At 42.1% G+C, this 21,614-nt stretch overlaps 1 protein-coding gene across 1 annotated transcript in view; it reads left to right on the top strand.

Moving 5' to 3' along the window:
- slc2a9l2 (solute carrier family 2 member 9, like 2) overlaps positions 1 to 21,614 on the top strand; it is a gene marked incomplete at both ends in the record, with an annotated part of 722,296 nt that overhangs the window by 227,595 nt on the left and 473,087 nt on the right. The window contains one exon of the mRNA XM_084315784.1: positions 12,201 to 12,333. Within this exon, the coding sequence (XP_084171910.1) occupies positions 12,201 to 12,333 (133 nt within the window). The remainder of the gene's footprint in view (positions 1 to 12,200; positions 12,334 to 21,614) is intronic.

Consider the following 21,614-nt stretch of genomic DNA (forward strand, 5'->3'; position numbering starts at 1 on the left):
CACTCTCCCACTCTCTCTTCCAGGCTGCCGCCAGCCATCCATTTCTGGATAGGTCCTCAGTGGTGGAACGGACCATCTCTTGTGCCGCCGTGTTGTAGGGGTGGCGGGACTTGAATCTGCTCATAGGTGCTGTTATTGTTGTGGTGTTATGTAGGGTGTGCCAGTCATGCTTCACTGCTTTCCTTGCTAGGGCGAGAGTTGCAGCCTCTCGTCGTAGGCCAGCTGGTGCGATTCCTGCAAGGACTGGCAGCAGGAAGACGGGTGTAGCCTTCAGGCATCCAGTGATGATCCGGAGGGCGTTGTTAGTAGCCGCATCAACTTTTTTAACGTGTGGGCTTCTGCTCCAGACTGGGGCACAGTACTCCGCTGCCGAGAAGACCAGGGCTTGGGTGGATATCCGAAGTGTTACTGTAACGTTACTCCACAACGTATGCCGTTGGTGACGATTGAAGCATAGAAACCCCCCCCCCCACCCTTTCATGAAACATAATACCGATAATATAGCGTTGATTTCAGATTGATTGTTGATCCAGGCGAGGAATGGCACGGCTTCTAGTGAAATGCACTAAACGCTGCTTAGCAGCATTTCCTGGGATTACACAGAATTACTCTAAAACTCATATTCACCACGGTATAAAACGGGAATGTATGGATGGAAAAATTATCTGTTTTTTGCATCTTGACCGGAAGAAACTAAATGACAATCGACTATATTATTAGATCCATAGCTATAATATATAATATCGCTTTAGCGCTTTAAACACCGCCATGTATTCCCATTTGTTTAAAGCGATGGCCTTTCAACAGTAACAGTAAACAGCAACCTCTGGCGCTGAAAGTGTTCAAATTAAGATGTAAAAACAGTGTATAACGTTTTATATATAGTTATCCCCAAGCATACCCCACATTTAGCATAAAACACCTGATGATCGCATACCCAAAGTAATTAGCGATTTATTATACTTTATACTTATAGCACACAGTTTGTTGCATTAACCCATTCATTGCCGGAGCTTATATCCATCCTTGTAGCCTCTCTGCCAGCTCTATTTGTCTATGGAGATGTTCACCTTCTTTGCAGGGCTATAACTTTTTAAATTGTATTGCTAAATTGACATTACTATGGCCCATTCAACATCAATTATCTATCGTTCAGGATGTAGGAACGTTTTACTTTTTCATTCACACATTCATACAATAATACGGTCTAGAGTATAAATATGTTTTTATCGTTTTCTGCAGTATTTCATAGAACATGAGATATAGCCATAAATGCATATATTAGATCATCAAATGCAGTTTGATACCGATCGACGCCAGATTAAACATTTCAACTGTACACGGTCCTAGACATGTTGACTGATCATCTGCGGTTGACCGGAGGGGGGGGGGGGTTGTTTATAATTCAATGACCGACGTTAAATGATTTATGTAGTATGGGTGATATATAGATCAGAGCAGTTTGTATCGAAAATGGTAAAGAAAAACGCTGAAACTCACCCCAGTCTCCTTTTACCGTTGGGTGATGAGCGTGGAGCAAAAAAAAAGATTGCTATTATGGGATGTTGATCTATGTGATCCAGTTCCGGTTTGTATAATACTAATACACGTCCAATCATGTTGTTTATTGAATTATGGCAACGGATCGATATGCACGGTGTCTGGATAGAGTCCCGCGAGCGATAGCGAGTGGCTGGACAGAATAGGGGACGGACTAAGCACTTCCGGCCACTTCCGGTTTTGGCAACTCGCCGATCGGCCACCAGGTGGCGGTATTGAAGCGTTACAGAGTTGAGCGGAGTCCTACAACACCAGCAAAGACTCCGTGGGTGAAATGTGAATACCATGACGAAAATATGAAATATTGATCTCAAAGACGGCGTAACCCGTCATTGGCAGATTACGCATGGCGAGGAAAGACGTGTAAACACGTCATCGGCGGAGAAAGGGTTAATGGACTTATAAAACAACAAAAAGAAATGTTTTGACATTTTATTGCTGTTTTTATCTGTTATAACAAAGGAAAACCTCAAACTCTTATGAAGAGGAGAAAAAAGACTGGCATGTGTAGACCTACTTTTAACCTGTTAAGCCTGCTTTTATTTATCGTAAATTGATCAATAGAGACCGTATTAGATCCCCAATTATCATATCATGGGGTATCATTGGAAAGCCACACTCATTGGCTACAACCCTGTGCAAAGATTTTCAAGATCGCCAAATGATTGACGGAGCTAGAACCCCGGGAGTCGGGGGTGGTAATGTGTACTTTTGCGTACTTTGGGGCACGCCTCACATATCGGCATGTAACTCGAGAACCGGATGAATGGATTTTGTCACCTGAAAGGGCAATCGACAGGCAACAAATAGGGCTTTAATTCTATCTATATAATGTATTAAAATAAATGCACACCCGAGCCACTAGAGGTCGGCAAAGAATCGTCCACATGTGGGCCCTTGGATGTTAAGAGGTTAATGTTTTTAAATATTTTTTTTGTAGCCAAGAGTAAAGACCATAACCCTATCAAAGTGTATATTTTCATTTTTACCGATGTTTTATACGATTCATCGGAAATATGAATTTATCGGAAAATGCTAATTATCGTAAAAACCGCAAGGAAATGACTAAATCCAGATTCAACCCTGGCATTGGAAAGAGGAGCATTTCCCCTATCCATAGATGTATGATTTGGCCATAATAAGGTCAAGGTCAAGTTCAAGGTCAAATATGAATTTATAATTAAAATCGATTATCATTAACACTATGATCGCCGTGGACGAGTTTACACGTCATTCCTAGCCATGCTCATTCTGCCGAAGACGCCGTAACTCGTCTTTGATGTCAATATTTCAAAAATCTGTCATCGAAATCAGATTTCCTTTCCGGAGCCCTGAGACACACTGCAAAGCTCCACTCAACTCTCTAGCGGTTCAAGAGCGCCATTTGGTGGCCGATCGGCAGATCGCCAACCGGAAATGAGCCTTTGAACCGGTAGTGCTCATCCATATGTGGTCCGGGCACTCGCTATCGTTAGAGAGACTCCGTCTTGATACAGTGGACATCGATCGGTGCAAATAACTCGAAAAAACAACATGATTTGGACGTATATACTATTATACAACCTGGAAATGGATCGGGCATTTCTCCATCCCATAATAGAAAAAATTCTGTTCCACGCTCATCTGCCAGCGGCGCGAGGAAGCCACGGTAAGATTCAGCGTTATATTCTAACGTGTGCCATATAAACTGCTATGATGAACATATGACCCACTCTGGATGAATCATCTAACGATTATAAACGATCCCCCGCCCATCCGGTCATCATCAGATGATATGTAGTAACTCCTAGAAGCACATCCAGTTGACATTTTTTATCTCGCACAGATTCCTACCAAACTGTATTTGATCATCAATATAATGCATTTAGGGCTATAAATCACGTTCTGAAGAAAGCTGCAGAAAACGATAAAAACATACTTATACTTTAGACCATATTTTAGTATGAATATTTGAATGAAAAAGTTTAACGTTGCTACACCCTGAACAATACATATAGGGCATTGAATGGGCCATAATAATGGCAATTTAGCAATAGCATTTAAAAAGTTATAGCCCTGCAAAGAAGGGGAACTTCTCCATAGACAAATAGAGATGGCGAGGGATGGTACATTTATGAATTTAACCCATGGCGATTAAAGTGTTAATTACTGTATCTACAAATCCTTCTGTTTATCTTCCCTTTATGCATTTGCTTAGATTTCTTTGTACACATGATCTCAATAAGGTGGTGAATGAGCTCAGTGAGCATTTTCTCGTACCCCGCAGATTTAACATGATCAAAGATGCAAAAATCATAAATCATAATTTATATTCTCCTTTGGTTCATCACAATTTACTCAAGCCTAGTAACAGACACAATATACAATATTTCTGACACTGGAAATACATACCCCCAGGTCCCTAGATGTCCTAGATACCAAGAACATGCAAATTGACCTTGCAGAAGTGGAGCAATCTTCCATTTACTTAGGCATGTACCTTTGGGTGAAATATTCCTACAGCTTAACAGAAAACACAGAAGAGGAGACAAAACACTGGGTCTGTAGACCGACTTTGAAATAAACTATGCATGTATATTTGAGTCCTTCCCTTATTTGTGGAACATGTATAAAGTAAAAAGTAGTCCACTTTGAAAAAAGACTATCATGTGTAGACCTACTTTGAAATAAAACACAGAAGAGGAGAAACAACACTGGCATCTGTAGACCTACTTTGAAATAAAACCCTGAACTAAGCAGGTATATTTGAGTTTAGTTTAGTTTATTTGACAATTATTAAAATACATTACATGTTACAACAAGTCATGCATCCTAAAATTATCAAGGATAGCACAAAAAAGTCACAGACTTATTTCCATTGTGGTCCTTGGTCTCAGCAGCACATGGTATTTACATAAACATGTATTACACATATTTTAAAAAGTAAAATACAACATTATTAATAAAATATACAAATACAATATACGAAATTTACAGACACACTAAAACTACACTACATTAAAAACTAGAACCTTCCTTAGTTACTCTGGGACATTTTCTAGGAGCCATTTCCTAACGTTCACCTTGAAACTATACAGGTTCACGATCTGTTTGGTGATCAAAGGCAACTCATTCCACTCCTGTGCTCCTCTGTGAGCAAATGAGCACTGTCCCATCTTTGTTCTACACCTTGGAGGATGCAGGTTTGCTATGCTAGATCTCGTTCTGTGGCTGTGTGATTCACTAACACTAGGAAAATAGTTACTAAAATATTTGGGGGCCCTGTTATTTATTATTTTGTGTACCATGTTGAGCCTAAGCTGGGCTACTCTGGCCTCAACTGGTAGCCAGTTGAGCTCCTGAAAATGTCTCCTCCCAACATGATCACAAGGTCCTAGGCCCATCACAACCCTGATCAGCTTATTCTGTGACACCTGTAGTTTCTTCTTTAATGAAGCTGACAGTCCCTCAAACCAGGCTACACTAGCATAATCAAAATGACACTGCACCAGGCTGTTGGCCAGTAGTCTAAGGCTTTCCCTGTCAAGAAGATTGGCCTTTCTAGCCAAAAACCTGGTGCGGGCATTTACCTTACCCAGCACCTGTAAGGCCATTCCCTCCCCTCCCAGACTGTCATCCATCATACAGCCCAGGTACTTCACTGCCGTTCTTGCTGCTATAACCTCAGACCCTAATTCTACCTTGAGTTCAGGAGCCTTTTTCAATCTGGGCTTAGATCCGAACAAAATAGACTCTGTTTTGCCTAAGTGAAGTGAGAGCCTATTGTCAGACAGCCAATTCTTAACCTTAGAGAGTTCCTCTCCTAGCATTCTTTGGAGTGTACTCAGATCCTTATGGGAGATGAGCAAAGCTGAATCATCTGCAAATAAGAATAAATTACAAGAACATGCTTCTCTCATATCATTTATGTACAATAAAAATAGCAATGGTCCTAAAACACTTCCTTGCAGCACCCCACAAACTATTGGTTTGGCATTCGACAAAAAACCATTGACCTCTACCCTCTGGTCCCTGTCTGTCAGATATGAGGCAATCCACTTTACAGCTGTATCATTCAGTCCCAGAGCTTTCAGTTTATTAAGCAGTAGACCATGATTTACTGTGTCGAAGGCTTTCTGAAGATCAAGTAAGACCATTCCACACAGTTTACCTTCATCCATCTCCTTTCTAATAAAATCAGTCAGATAAAGGAGGCATGAGTCTGTAGAATATGACTTCCTAAACCCTGATTGAAATTCATATAGAATATTGTCCTTGCTAACATATTCTGATATCTGCTCGTGCACCACTCTTTCTAAAATCTTGGACGTGACACTCAAAATGGATACTGGCCTGTAATTACCAGGCTCAGAGCTATTCCCTTTTTTGTACAAGGGAATAATCTTTGCATGTTTAGTACCACTTGGTACAATACCTTGCTCCAGGGAGAGGTTAATAAGATGTGCAACACAGGGAGCTATTTCCTGTGCCCCATTTCTTAAAAACTTTGCAGAAATGTTGTCCAAGCCAGTGGCTTTTGCTATATTAAGCTCGGCCAACATTTCTGCTACTTTCTCAACTGTCACTTTGGTCAAGGTAAACGAATTGGCCAGTACCCCTCGGCCAGAATAAAACCTCTGAATAAACTCCTCTCCATATACTCCTGTCTTAGGTGGCAATGCATCAACAAGCTTGTTGACTACTGAGGTAAAGAAGGCATTCAATTCATTTGTCACCTGTGCTTTATCAAATTCTATTTTACCTTTGATATTTAGGCCAATATCAGAGCTTTCCATAGCTTTCCATAGTACTCCTTTTTGGTTTCCTTAATCCTTCTTTGAGCTTCATTTCTGCGTTGTTTATATACATCAGCATCTGCTTGCTCATGGGATTTCTTAAATTTCAGCAAGGCCTCCTCCCTTTGCTTAATAGCATTTATAATTTCTGGGTTAAGCCATGGGCTTGATCTCTGCTTTAACCTAACTTGCTTATATGGAGCCATATGATTCACTACCTGAAGGAAACAGTGGTTAAACAAATCCCAGGCACCATCAACACAATCATTTTCCAACACTGCACACCAGTCCATGTTCCTAAGCTGCTCCCTAAAGGTCTCAACACAGTAGTTCTTGAAAGATCTGATTTTAATGTTTTTATGGCTAGAAAATTTTTCTCTATGAACCTTCCTGGTACAGTATGTGATGAAGTGGTCACTGATACCATAAGCAATCACACCATGTTGTGAGATATTGCATTTGTCTGACACCATGATAAGATCTATTGTAGTTTGGGTAGTTTTACTTATTCGGTGGGTTCATTAATCAGCTGAGTTAAATCAAACAGTTTGCTAAACCTAGTAAAAGCACCATGCGTTGGACAGTCCTTGTTAGATACATCAGTATTAAAATCACCCAACAAAATACATTCGTTTTTCGTCACACCACAGCTAGAAAATACATTCTCTAGATTATCATAAAATGCACTTTGATCAGGTGGTCTATAACATACTCCCAATAGCACTGGTTTCGTTTTTGTCAGGTGAATGTCCAGCAGCACAACTTCAACTTCATCAACCACTTCTGTCCTAACAGTAAAATTTATATCATTTTTCACAAAAGCACAGAGTCCTTCCCTTATTTGTGGAAAATGTATCAAATAAAAAGTAGTCCACTTTAAAAAAAGACTGGCATCCGTAGACCTACTTTGAAATAAAACACAGAACTATGCAGTTCTACTTGAGTCCTTCCCTTATTTGTGGACATTTTTTTTTTGTTGATATTTTTTCCCCTCCTTTTTCCTCCGATTTTCTCCCATACCAATGTTAGTCGTTATGCCAATTCCCAATCCCCTTCCTGGTTGCTGCGCACTTACCCCCCACAGTCGGTCTGGGAGAGTGGAGGCTATCACGTGCTTCCTCCGACACACGTCTAGCCAATCAACCGCTTCTTTTCACCTGGCAGCGCGGACTCTCACTGAGAGCGTGTAACGTGTGGAAGGATCACACTACCGCCCTTAGATCCTATCCGCGCTTAGCAGGCGCCCCGACCGAACTGTAGGAGTCGCTGTTTACAACGACCCGGACCCACCCCGCCAGCTTCTCCCACCCTCTAATACTGCCAATTGTATTAGTGTGAACGGCCAGCCAAGCTGGTGACAACCCCGGAGCTGTGAGCTGGATTCGAACAGGCGAATCCAGCGTCTCCGGGGTTGGTGGCGAACGCAATCTCCGCTACGCCACCTGACCGCCCCTCTTTGTGGAACATTTATAAAATAAAAAGGCACGGGTGTTGGATTTTCTGCCATTTAGATGTCACAGTTTTCCCTTGTCCTCCTGGAATTCACCTAATTCTTATGAAACTTGCTGTGCGGCATCTAGAGACCAACACCTTTACACACTTTATTTGAATAATTGACAGCCAAACCGTCTGACTGCCAGGTCAAATAGCATTTTGGACAAATGCATGGTAAAAAGGAAGTGATGTGTTACTTGTGAACATTTTGTCCGACTTGCACCAAACTTGACAAATATGTTTGTCCTACTATACAGAACTGTATCCGTACTATTTAAAGAGGGTTGTTTTTAAGGCAAATGGGCATCCCGCTGCGTTGGAAACTCACTTGCTGATCCAAGTCGTGTCTGAGCTGCCACTTGTTGTACGGCCAGGCAGTATAAACAGTACATCTATAAACCTCTCTGGCGTCATTCTCACTTGGTGCTGGCAGGGAAAGCAGCATGGGGTTGCAGGGTAATTAAACCACATGTCCTGTTGAGATGACGTGTGTGATGAGTCAGATTGATCACGAAAGTTTGATCCCAGAGTTCTTGGAGTTCTTTGCTATTTGAAGTTCATGTATGGCCATACATTATAGATGAGCACAGACACGTTGGAAGGGGGGGGTACGGCATTTTTTTTTTTTTTATGACAGTATTTATATATTTGTATATTATATACTGTAACTGTATAACTGTAACACTGTATATTATAAGTTTATCCTGCTCAAAGCACTTCACCATTTTAATATTGTGTGTATTGAGCTGTACTGTATTGTAGCCATTCTCCAATCTGTTAAATAAAGTTTTCATTCATTCATTACACTACTGTACGTACACAATCATACGTGTAAAACCGACAAGATTGCAGCAGAGTAGATTTTCGAGTGATGACAGACTGTCACAGACTGATTGAATGACTAATTGTATTCACTTCCCGTCTCCCGCCCTTCCCACGCGCCACGAACCACTGAGCTACTGTGATACAGTGCTTGCGCAGTCAGTCGATTTTAGCTAGTAGTCAGACTTTGCTAGCACAGAATGTCTCACTTGCAGAAAAGAAAAATATCAGATTTCTTTTTGAAACGTCCCGCCGGTCCCAGTGACAGTCCCACTAAATCTGATAAACGTCAGAGAGAGACAGAGACGACAGGTTCAGCCTCAGCATCAGGTATTGAAGAGTTAACTGAGTCTGTTCCCCTATACCCCCCCTCGGGCGCCAGGGGCTTCCACTGAGGGGTGATGCAAATAGGGATGGGGTGTTATGGCAGCTGATGATGGAAAGAGTCTGATCCCGAGTTGAAGAATTTGCTCCAAAAGAGAGACAACTGGATGTCCAACAACATCCAAAACGAAATCTTACAGCTGTTTTCCCATGATATTCAGCGACAAATCAGAGGCAAAGCATCCAAAAGCCCATTATTTGGCTTGAGCGCTGACGGAACCACTGATGTCACTGGAAAAGAACAATTCTCGTGTAATATACAGTTCGCCGATGACAACTTGGAAGCTCAGAACTTTTTTTGGGGTTTTTACAATGCCCGGCCGAGACGCTGTTTTTGTGTATAAAAGACATTATTTTACGCCTCGACCTGCCCATGGAGAGGCTGATAGGATACTGTTTTGACGGGGCCAGCAACATGTCTGGGGGACGCGTACAGGCTAGACTAAAGGAAATGTGTCCCGACTCTGTTTTTCTCTACTGCGATTTTTATTTATTTTTTATCTCAAAGGCCGCACCCCCTACCGATTTAAAGTTCCAACGTGCCTGGATGAGCAGCTTCATCAACTACTGCATTGTGGCTTCTCGTAGCTTGCTATGGGCCTGGGCTGCTCAATTATGGAAAAAAATCATAATCTCAATTATTTAACCTGATTATTAATTCAGTTTGGAAACACCATGTATTACATTTTTGTCTTTTTAACAGTATATTTCCTCAAACTTTAAATATAATTCAACTGAAATACTATGAATTATTATTACAGTTTTCCTGATTGACTACCTGACTTCCTCAAAACCTTAAACACAAATCTCAAAACTCACAGACAAAATGCTAAATCCTACACTTCTTGAGCACACTTTGCCCTCAAAACAGTGTTAACTCTTCACTAAATGGTATTTTCTTTTCAAATGACAAACATATGAGTAGACATTCTAATCACTCATTGAACACTGGTGTGCAAAATGTAAAACACTATAGTATGAATGTAAAACACTATATGAATGCTTTATCAGTAGGATTATGCCTTTGCATGTTCAGTGTTACACTTTCACCTGTTTCAAGTTTCAAGTTTTGTTTTACTGTATTTGTCACGTATAAAGCACATGTACATTACAGTGGAATGCTTGGTTCTGTAAAATATTACCATATAATGTTTTTACGTATACATAATAGAAAACAACACACAATATTTTATTGTATAATAACTAGGGATGCTCGATATTGGCTTTATTTTTTTACACAACATTATGCATACTTTTGACAATAAATAAAATCAGAATTTGTTCTTACTTGCTTGCCTGGGTAAATAAATGTGATAGAAATATAAAAAAAAATAAAAAATGAAAACCGATATCACATTTTAATGCCGATATCGGCCGATAATATCGGACATCCCTAATAATAACAGTATTTATTTACCCAAAATGGGATGAAATTACAGTAAAGAGATAACAGAAAATAGGCAATAAGCAAAACAAAACAACTAGTCTGCATCCTGCATCCCCTGTCCTCTTCCTCCTCCTTGTCCTGCTCCTCCTTGTCCTCTTCCTCCTCCTCCACCTCCTCCTCCTCCTCCTCCTTGTTCTCTACCTCCTCTTCCCCCACCTTGCCCTGATTTTCATTGGCCTCTTACTCCTCCTCCTCCTCCCTGTCCTCTTCCTCTTCCTCCTCCTCCTCCTCCTCCTCCTCCTCCTCCTCCTCCTCCTCCTCCTTGACTTCTTCCTACTCCTCCTTTTCCGCCTCTTACTCTCACTCGTCTGCCTTGCTGCTCACCTCTCTCTTCAATGTTGCCACCATCCATTTTTCTCCAAACAAACCAGGAGCTCATCTGTGACCCTTCTATAGCAAAATAATGTCTCATTGCAAATTGCACAACAGCCTTTGGAGTTTAAAAATGTGATTGGCAGTGTGAACACCAAGAGAGGGAATTCAAGAAGAGTGTGCACGATATAGAGAATTGTGTCTAGTGTTGTGAGAAATGCATGGTTTGGAATGGGAATCTGAGTCTAAAGCAGAAAATGTGTTTGGAGTTTAGCATAATTGGTTTAGCAGTTGGTAAATGAGTTTCAGGTTGTGCACGTCGTGTCTGATGTTCCAAATAAGTTTAAGCAATTGAGAAAAAGTCTCTCTCTATAAAATATTATCCCAAAGATCAGTTCAAATATCAAAAGCCTTAAGTCAAGAAAGGTAATGTACTGGTTTACCATAATATTCACTGTGAACATTCATGATCACAATGAAACCATCAGGTCAAACTTAAAATTGTCAAATGAGCGAGTCCTCACCCACTACACATACAGTCACACAATTTGCTGAGAACATTCACAACCCCTAGGGGAGGAAAGCGATTGATTTCGATGACTTCATTGGCTTTCATCAAGTGCCACCATCAGGCCAAACGGCAAACTTGTGTCCGGATTGCCATACAACTGGTGGGAATATTTATGCCTCCAAGAGGAAGAAACCTGTTGCTTTTGGTGGACACCATGACCTTTCTTAAACTTTTTTTGAACATCCCATCTTTCCCTTCTCCTCCTCCTCCTCCTCCTCCTCCTCCTCCTCCTCCTCCTCCTCCTCCTCCTCCTCCTCCTCCTCCTCCTGGAGTTCACCTGATTCCTATGAAACTTGCTGTGTAGCTGTGTTGTACGGCCAGGCAGTATAAACAGTACATCTATAAACCTCTCTGGGCGTCTTTCTCACTGGGTGCTGGGAGTCAGAGCAGCATGGGGTTGCAGGGTAATTAAACCACATGTCCCGTTGAGACGACGCATGTGTGATGAGTCAGATTTATCAAGACAGTTTGATCACGGAGCATTTGGGGAGATTTTGATCTCAGGGTTCTTTGCTATTTGAAGTGCATGTATGGTCATACATTATAGATGTGGAGCCTCAGGTGAACTGCTGCATTGTGGCTTCTCGTTGCCTTTGTGCAATATAGCATCCTATGGCCTTGGGCTGCCATACAGAAAACATGGATTTACTTACCCTGGTCTATTGCCACTGGTAATAATAGGCAACTCTTATTCAGTCATTGATGCAGTCAAATGTTTAGTGTGAAGGTAACGGCAAAGGAGGAGATTCCTAAGCCTTGGCTGAGGTCTGCACTCTATTAAAGTGCATTCTTATATTTCATTGAATTGATTTGTTCACGTTTGTTGTAACTGCAGGAGTCTAGATGGAACTTCCTGTTTGCGTTCCTGGCGTTGCCCGCACTGCTGCAGCTGTGCGTGCTGCCCTTCCTCCCCGAGAGCCCTCGCTACCTGCTGATGGAGAGGAGGGACGAGGCTGCGGCAGAAAAAGGTTTTTGGATTTTTATTCACACATTACAAATACATACAATACAGTGTTTATCAAGTGGATGTGCAGGTGTGGTGAGAAACTCGTCGGGGCTTCATGTTAAATCCTCACCACGACTTAAACATTTGAAATCATAGGACAAGGGGATATAATACAAAAAACACTTAAAATAATCAAATGAAAGAAACAGCAAAACAACACAATATATGAAGTGGAAGAAATGCAAGGGTTTAAATGAACCAATCAGCCATAAATACAAATGTAAATAAAGTGAAAACAAACACAATTAGTCGACCCTGTTTCCTATATGGTGGTTATTAAAACCTAATTAAATTGTCTTACTTACAAACTGGTAGTGTGGTTGAGCCGTCTACCAGGTGTAGGTTGAGCTGTCTACCAGGTGTAGGTTGAGCTGTCTACCAGGTGTAGGTTCAGCCGTCTACCAGGTGTAGGTTGAACTGTCTACCAGGTGTAGGTTGAGCTGTCTACCAGGTGTAGGTTGACCTGTCTACCAGGTGTAGGTTGAGCTGTCTACCAGGTGTAGGTTGACCTGTCTACCAGGTGTAGGTTGACCTGTCTACCAGGTGTAGGTTGAGCTGTCTACCAGGTGTAGGTTCAGCCGTCTACCAGGTGTAGGTTGAGCTGTCTACCAGGTGTAGGTTGAGCTGTCTACCAGGTGTAGGTTGACCTGTCTACCAGGTGTAGGTTGAACTGTCTACCATGTGTAGGTTGAACTGTCTACCAGGTGTAGGTTGTCCTGTCTACCAGGTGTAGGTTGAACTGTCTACCAGGTGTAGGTTGACCTGTCTACCAGGTGTAGGTTGACCTGTCTACCAGGTGTATGTTGAACTGTCTACCAGGTGTAGGTTGAACTGTCTACCAGGTGTAGGTTGACCTATCTACCAGGTGTCTACCAGGTGTAGGTTGAGCTGTCTACCAGGTGTAGGTTGAACTGTCTACCAGGTGTAGGTTGAACTGTCTACCATGTGTAGGTTGAACTGTCTACCAGGTGTAGGTTGAACTGTCTACCAGGTGTAGGTTGACCTGTCTACCAGGTGTAGGTTGAACTGTCTACCAGCTGTCTACCAGGTGTAGGTTGAGCTGTCTACCAGGTGTAGGTTGTCCTGTCTACCAGGTGTAGGTTGTCCTGTCTACCAGGTGTAGGTTGACCTGTCTACCAGGTGTAGGTTGTCCTGTCTACCAGGTGTAGGTTGAACTGTCTACCATGTGTAGGTTGAACTGTCTACCAGGTGTAGGTTGAGCTGTCTACCAGGTGTAGGTTGAACTGTCTACCATGTGTAGGTTGAACTGTCTACCAGGTGTAGGTTGAACTGTCTACCAGGTGTAGGTTGAACTGTCTACCAGGTGTAGGTTGAACTGTCTACCAGGTGTAGGTTGAACTGTCTACCAGGTGTAGGTTGAACTGTCTACCAGGTGTAGGTTGAGCTGTCTACCAGGTGTAGGTTGAGTTGTCTACCAGGTGTATGTTGAACTGTCTACCAGGTGTAGGTTGAGCTGTCTACCAGGTGTCTACCAGGTGTAGGTTGACCTGTCTACCAGGTGTAGGTTGAACTGTCTACCAGGTGTAGGTTGAACTGTCTACCAGGTGTAGGGTGAGCTGTCTACCAGGTGTAGGTTGAGCTGTCTACCAGGTGTAGGTTGAGCTGTCTACCAGGTGTAGGTTGACCTGTCTACCAGGTGTAGGTTGAACTGTCTACCAGGTGTAGGTTGAACTGTCTACCAGGTGTAGGTTGAACTGTCTACCAGGTGTAGGGTGAGCTGTCTACCAGGTGTAGGTTGAGCTGTCTACCAGGTGTAGGTTGAGCTGTCTACCAGGTGTAGGTTGACCTGTCTACCAGGTGTAGGTTGAACTGTCTACCAGGTGTAGGTTGACCTGTCTACCAGGTGTAGGTTGAACTGTCTACCAGGTGTAGGTTGAACTGTCTACCAGCTGTCTACCAGGTGTAGGTTGAGCTGTCTACCAGGTGTAGGTTGACCTGTCTACCAGGTGTAGGTTGACCTGTCTACCAGGTGTAGGTTGACCTGTCTACCAGGTGTAGGGTGAGCCGTGTAACACCGTTCACCTGATTTGCATGTAAATACCCTAAAATTAAAGCTACAAATCTGCACTTAAAGCACATATTGATTGTTTAATTTAAAATCCACCGTGGTGGTGTACAGAGCCAAACTCAAAGTTGTCTTGATAATATCTATGGACCCGACTGTACAGCATGTTCCTCTTAGCTCCTCTTTCAACACCACGATATCCCACTGCTCTGGGTGCCCCTCTGCTCCTTTACTTCTAACGATACCATCTTGCCTTCACAGCAGTCACTCACTAAACAAACAAGACACAGAGCTGTATCCGTAATCATATACAAAGGGTTGTTTTTAATGCAAACAGCCTCCCCACTGTGTTGGAACCTCTCTTGCTGATCCAAGTCGTGTCTGAGCTGCTGCTTGTTGTACGGCCAGGCAGTATTTAAACAGTACATCTATAAACCTCTCTGGCGTCCTTCTCACTGGGTGCTGGGAGTCAGAGCAGCATGGGGTTTCAGGGTAATTAAACCACATGTCCTGTTGAGACAACGCATGTGTGATGAGTCATAGATAATTTGGGGATATTTTGATCCCAGAGTTCTTTGCTATTTGAAGTGCATGTATTGGCCATACATTACTACTACTGCATTGAGGCTTCTCGTTGCCTATGGCCCTATGCTGCTCAATTATTGTTATTAATCATATACACTTCCCCAGTTTGTGAGCACGTAATTAGGGAGATACTTGCCCTCAATTATCCTCCCTAGTGGCCTGTGTTGTGGGCTGACAGAGGCACTGGGGCCACAATTGAGATCACGGTTATTTAACACAATTACTCAATGACTTTGGAAACATTGTGCATTGAACTTTAAAGAAGTTTAACAGTGGATTTCCTCAAGCTTTAAATATAATTAAACTGCAATACTATGAATTATTATTATTAGTGTTGTTGTTATAATTCTCTCTCTCTCTCTCACACACACGTTTCTTTGTGTCAGGAAAATGCCCCTGGTGGGGGAGAACTGCATGGGGCATTTTCTATTCACTGGTGGTGGTTTGTCCATGGGGACCTCAGAGTCCCCATGGGTATGGTGTGCAGTCAGGTCAAAGTCACCACAGGGACGGAATAATGAACACACACACACGCACACGCACACACACACACACACACACACACACACACACACACACACACACACACACACACACACACACACACACACACACACACACACACACACACACACACACACACACACACACACACACACACACACACTATATCTTCTGTGTGTTGCATTTGAGTGTTTACACCACACTGCTATAAAGGGGCAGTGCTGGATAGAAGACAAAACGAGAGTGAGACAATACGAAAAAGAGAATTTTTTCATAATCGCCAAAATGGTAATTGAAAATAAGATTTGATTAATCACCCAGTCTGACTACAGCCAGGGTTCCTGACAGCTGCTGAGAGTGGTGGCAGAGGTGAAGCTTCAAACTCACTGGGGGCTTCAGACGATGCAACACACTTGACAGAATGAGGCAGTTGTGAGTCACTGGCATTGTGAACATGGATTGATTATTTTGAAAAAAAAAAAAAAAAAAAGCCTTTCAGAAGCTTTACTGGGTTCAGTTTTAAAGCACTGGGTTCAGTTTTAACACATCCAGTGCCACGCCTCTTACTCATCATTAACCCCTCATGCCACCTATTAACCCCATGTAAACAGTCACCTTGTTTGTAGAGCTATAACCATATTCTATATTATAGCTATGGATACAGTACTATAGTAATTTGACACTGGGTTTCTTCCAGTCATGAACGCATGAAAGGGGGGGGGGTCGTTTCTGATTATTCGAGCGTCTGTAACAGCATTTGCATTGAACACTAGACACGGTTACCAGCCCGATCGCTAAGAAGGCATTGCAGGATCAGGCTAGAATTGACGTCAAACCGCTCTTACCTTCGGCCGAAAGTAATCCAAAAAGAATATTCCAATTTCTTGATCGCCATCTGGTAGATCCAATCCCCATTTGATCAACGTTATAAACGACCATAACATACGGATCAAGCATAATTGACGGGCTTCGATGTAACCGGCTGAATTGTGTGCTTCGCCGAGAACAAGAAATGAAATCTGAGACCTGGGCCCTCATTCATCAACGTGGACTTTGACCTTGACCTACTTCCACACGTAAGCACGGAATTTAGAACTAGCGCACGCACAGGGAAGTCGGCATTCATCACACGTGCGTAAGCAGGCTCTACGCACACCTGTCATGATGAATCCCACCTTGGCCCTGCGCCGCAGCTCGTGCACGCTTTCACGTATTTGCATACCAAAACCGCCCCGACCAACCAAATATGGTCAGGCCCTCCCCTTCAAATACCATGAGGGAATCCCTGTGCGTGGAATGTTGGAGGATGGCAAAGCGAACGAAAAAGAGAAACTACACAGACACCGAGGTGGAGGTCCTCGTAACGGAGGTGGATAAATAAAAGGCGGATTTGTAAACGGTGATGTCAGATATCAACGGCTCCCTAAGACCATTGCTGCAATTCTGCCTGGACAGCTCAAAATACTAATAAAGACCGTTCGTTGACCACTGTTTGGCGTTGGTTGTGTTGTGTGTCATTATAACCGTGCTGTACAATATGAATGCCTTTATTAGTTGTGTTCGATTGGCTATATGATTTTTAGAGGCATCTATTTTGTTGTCGGCTAATAAAGACCGCGCTGGAATATGACTGCCTTTTCCCGTGTTGTTTGATTAATACCCACGGATTAAAGTTCTCCTCAATTCTATTCCAAATCGCGATGGATCTCCCGTCAATTTTCTACCTGCTGCATGATTTCTAGAGGCATACTACTACAATCTATTTTGATGTCAGTATTGGGTAGCCTATATAAACAATATAATACGAGAGCATATACAAGAACAATGAATCTCACTGCATGTATGATGTATCCTGCCTTTCAATACATGAACTTGAATTCCATCATATAGTCTGTCCACTATCTGCATGGTGTCATTGCAATGCGTTTTCTATTCTTTCTTGTACAGTAAAAAGGGGGAAGAACACTATATTCATATGACTTATTCTGCTTACAGCTTCGAAATTCCACTTGTTTCGTTTAACGTAAAGCCTTTTAAATATAATCAAAACGTTCCCGTGTTTCGGCGGTCTGTGCGCAAAATAATAACGAGTTGAGCTTTATGATTTATGATGAATTGAAAATGGGGGACCCTGATGTAAACAGGACGAAAGTTGGTCTGCATCCCCAATTAACAATTGTATGTACTGAGCTGTACTGTACTGTACCCATTCTGCAATCTGTTAATAAACTTTTCAATCAATCAATCAATCAAGCTACGCGGAGCGCAGTCAGTCAGTAGCCTACACCCCGTATATTCCGATAACGCTATATAAACCATGAATGAATGAATGAATGAGAACTTTATTAACAGATTGCAGAATGGGTACAGTACAGTACAGCTCAATACATACAATTGTTAAGGGGATGCAGACCAGAGAAAGACTTTCGTCTTGTTTACATCAGGGTCCCCCATTTTCAATTCATCGTAACATATATGACATGCTGCATTCATTCTGAGAGAAAGATCTATTATTCCAAATGCTATTTATAGGGTTTTGACCATAATTACACTACTGTTGCTATTTTACAATGAACTATAATGAACTACGGTTCATAGAACATCCAGTGTTATTATGCACAGAAGCTCATTTCCTTGTTGTAATAATATATTCTACCACTGGGCGCGAGGTACGCCAGGTCCGAAATGTGCGTAGATGTAAGCACGAAGTCAAGTTCAAGTTGAAGTTGATGAATCCCACTCTTTGCTTAGAAATGATCGTACGCACGGGTTACGCACAGATCTGTGCGTAGAACACGTTGATGCATGAGGGCCCTGGAGTCATTCCACAGCTGAGGATACAATGTTAGAAATATAGCTCGATACCGCCGCCTGGTAGGATGCGGCCGGTACTGCATCTTTGGATTCCCACTATGCATTTTTCAGCCAACACACAGCACCCTGAGAATGAATCGGGTATTAAAATCGAAAAAAAAGGAAAAACGACCCAGAAACGAGAATCTTCGTTTATGGCACTGAACCGTTGGGGCACAGAAACGAGAATCTTCCATTTTTGGCAACCAACGTGTTAAAGCACTTTACAACGTAGGGTTAGGGAAATTGCCTCCTTCACCACCACTGGTAGCACCAAACCTTGGGCTACGCAGGCTCAATGGCTGCCATACACTGGCACCCGGCACACATCACACTACACAATAGTTGAATGGCTGAGTAGACAGGGACTGATATCAACCAATTAAGGGGAAGGGATGATTAGGTGGCCTTGATGTCAGAGACCTGATTGGGAATTTGGCCAGGAACGTCGGGGAAACCCTTACTCTTACTCTGGGTTCTTTAACAACCGAATTCAGTCAGGACCTTGGTTTAGTGTCTCATCCGAAGGACAAATATCCAAAGGTGTCCCTTGATGTCTCACCTCATCCAAATGACAATATGCTCAATGGCACCAAAATAGTCTCACCTTTACATCCATGACCAGTTTATGGAGGTGGTAGCCATGATGGGTCCAGTACTTGCCAGCCCTGGTCTTGGCCCTTTTGGGTGTGGAGCTCCATGATAGAGATATTTTCCTCCGAGCAGATCTATCACTGCAGCCTTGTCTTGGAGCGAGAGGAGGCCGAGGGGAACCAGCCTTGTCTTGGAGCGAGAGGAGGCTGAGGAGAACCAGCCTTGTCTTGGAGCGAGAGGAGGCTGAGGGGAACCAGCCTTGTCTTGGAGTGGGTGGAGGTCGAGACAGTAATGGATGTGGTGCAGAACTGAACCATGATGGGAGGAGAGATGTTCAGCTTGCTAAGTTGTGTGTTTGTGTGTGCGTGTGTTGTGTGTGTGTGTGTATGTGTCTGCAATCTATACTGTATATGGAGGGAAAGTGGTGACCGTCACCATCTAGTGGTTTCGTGGGAAAAAAATAAGAAAAATATCTGTGAAACCTTGAACTTTTATGAATCAGACATTTTACAAAAGTATAATCATATATAAGTTAAGTTAAGTTGTACCTTTCTTAATCCCCCTGGGGAAATTCGGCATTTGATCCATCGAAAACTTTTTAGGAGCAGTCACACATAGTGCAGCGCCTGGGGACCAACTCCAGTTGTAACGCCGGTACCTCGGTCAAGGGCGACAGCAGGACACCTAGCATGTATGTCTCCCCTCCTGGGGACCGTCTTGCTGTGAGGCAACAATGCCGCCCATATATATATATATACATACGTAGTATATGCCATGCATAAGATAGAAAAGCAGAGCATTTTGCAGAAAGATATAACTGAAGAGATTATGTTAAAATAACGTCATGGTCTGTGAAAGATTTCTGCAAAGTCATCCCTTTAAAAACTAAAAAACGTTGAACTCTGTAATTTATTTATGAACAAAATTCATCCAATCGTTTTTAGATTTTCAAGGGCGGCTCTTGGAGTGAATTTTGATGGATGGTACCTTTTATCCTTGGCCCGCTTTGGTCTCCTTTTCTTTGTATTTACATCTGCTCTCGCCAAATGAATATATTTCTTTATACGTCTATAAATTATTAATCAGTAGCCACAAATGATAGTTTGCTAAAAGTTACTGTATGTTTTTTTTGTTTTTTTTTAATAGGCTACTCGTATATTATAATGGATGGCAAAAACAAGAAGTCAGCAGAAACACAACGTTCGGTGGATTTTCACAAATTAAGCGTGAAATGATAAAAAGATTATGTCACCGCCTCTCATTGTCCCAGAAAATCAGATCCTTTTTTGGTGCTATATCGTAGCCAAAGATTGATTTAGTTGTTACAGTAGTTGTAGTTCCCTAATTCCCTGCAGCTACAGTAGGCGAAAGATCCTGGTGATACAGTAGACCAGGGGTGGCCAACCCGCGGCTCGCGAGCCGCATGCGGCTCTTTGCCCGTCAATGTGCGGCTCTTCCATCCATATAATTTTATTTTTTTTTTTATCTTTTTTTTTTTATGTCACTCATTCCGTAAGGACGTAGAATAAAAATAAATTTTTTTTTTTAATGGTCCATTTGCATGTTCTTGGTATCTGAATCTAGGGATTATATGGATCAGTGTCAGAAATAGTGTGTCTGTTACTAGGCTTGAGTAAATTGTAATGAACCAAAGGAGAATATCAATTCTATTTAAAAAAATATTTATCTTTGACTGTGAATAACACCATGCTAAAATTGACCAGACCTGAAAAATCTAAGCAAATGAATAAAGGGAAGATGATTAAACAGAAGGTTTTGTAGATACAGTACTGAATTCTGCCATCTTTTTTATAATGTAAATTTCTCCACCATTTTTCATCATATTGCAACACCGTTTTTTGCAAGACGTTCACAGAAAGGTAGAGAAACTAACTGCGTTCTGTTTTATGGCAATAACGTTCAGGTTTGTGGGAGATAATCCCAAAAAATAAGAGAAATAAAAAAGTAAATCCAGAAGTCAGATGATTGACAGGGGCTGGTGTGAGCTGGGTAGGGTAGTTTTTCGAAATTTGAAAGCCCTGAGTCTCTTCCTTCAAAAGACTACACTCACTTTTGGATGTGCCACTTCCTCCTGTCAATATGCGCCGGTTTCCGACTCAATGCCCTGAGATTTCTATAATCTTATATTTCACTAATAACAGTTAAAATAATTGGTAAACAAACGTAATGCTGAAAATATACACTTTTACTGTATATCTCGGGCTTAAGAGGTTAACCCTGTGAGGCCCAAATTAAAAAGACATTAGCAACTTCAGAGGCCAGAGGGTGGGACATATAAACACATTTACTATCAAATAGCATTGTGAGGCTGAACAACAGGACCAATTGACTATACATGTGCTTAAAGGGGAACTATCTTATAAATGGCCTTTTTCAGTGTTTACCATTGTTTCTTAGCTATGTGGACTTATATTAATAGGATCTATGTCTCTAATTCTCATATTGGCGCATTCTTCCAATTCTCCTCTCACAATATTCACCCTCACTGAACTGAGTCATCTGAAAATGTGCATATCTGTGATGTCAGAGATTTCTCAGCTGCATAATAATATGGCAGTTGGCACCAGGCCACACAATGGTTGGAGCCCAGCCTCAAAACGGCTTAAGATCTTGAAGTAGAAAAATGCGGTTTTTGAGTACTTGATTAGAAATACAAAACA

The sequence above is a fragment of the Notolepis coatsorum genome, assembly GCF_963971535.1.
Source record: "Notolepis coatsorum genome assembly, chromosome: 6".
NCBI classification, from domain to species: Eukaryota; Metazoa; Chordata; class Actinopteri; order Aulopiformes; family Paralepididae; genus Notolepis; species Notolepis coatsorum.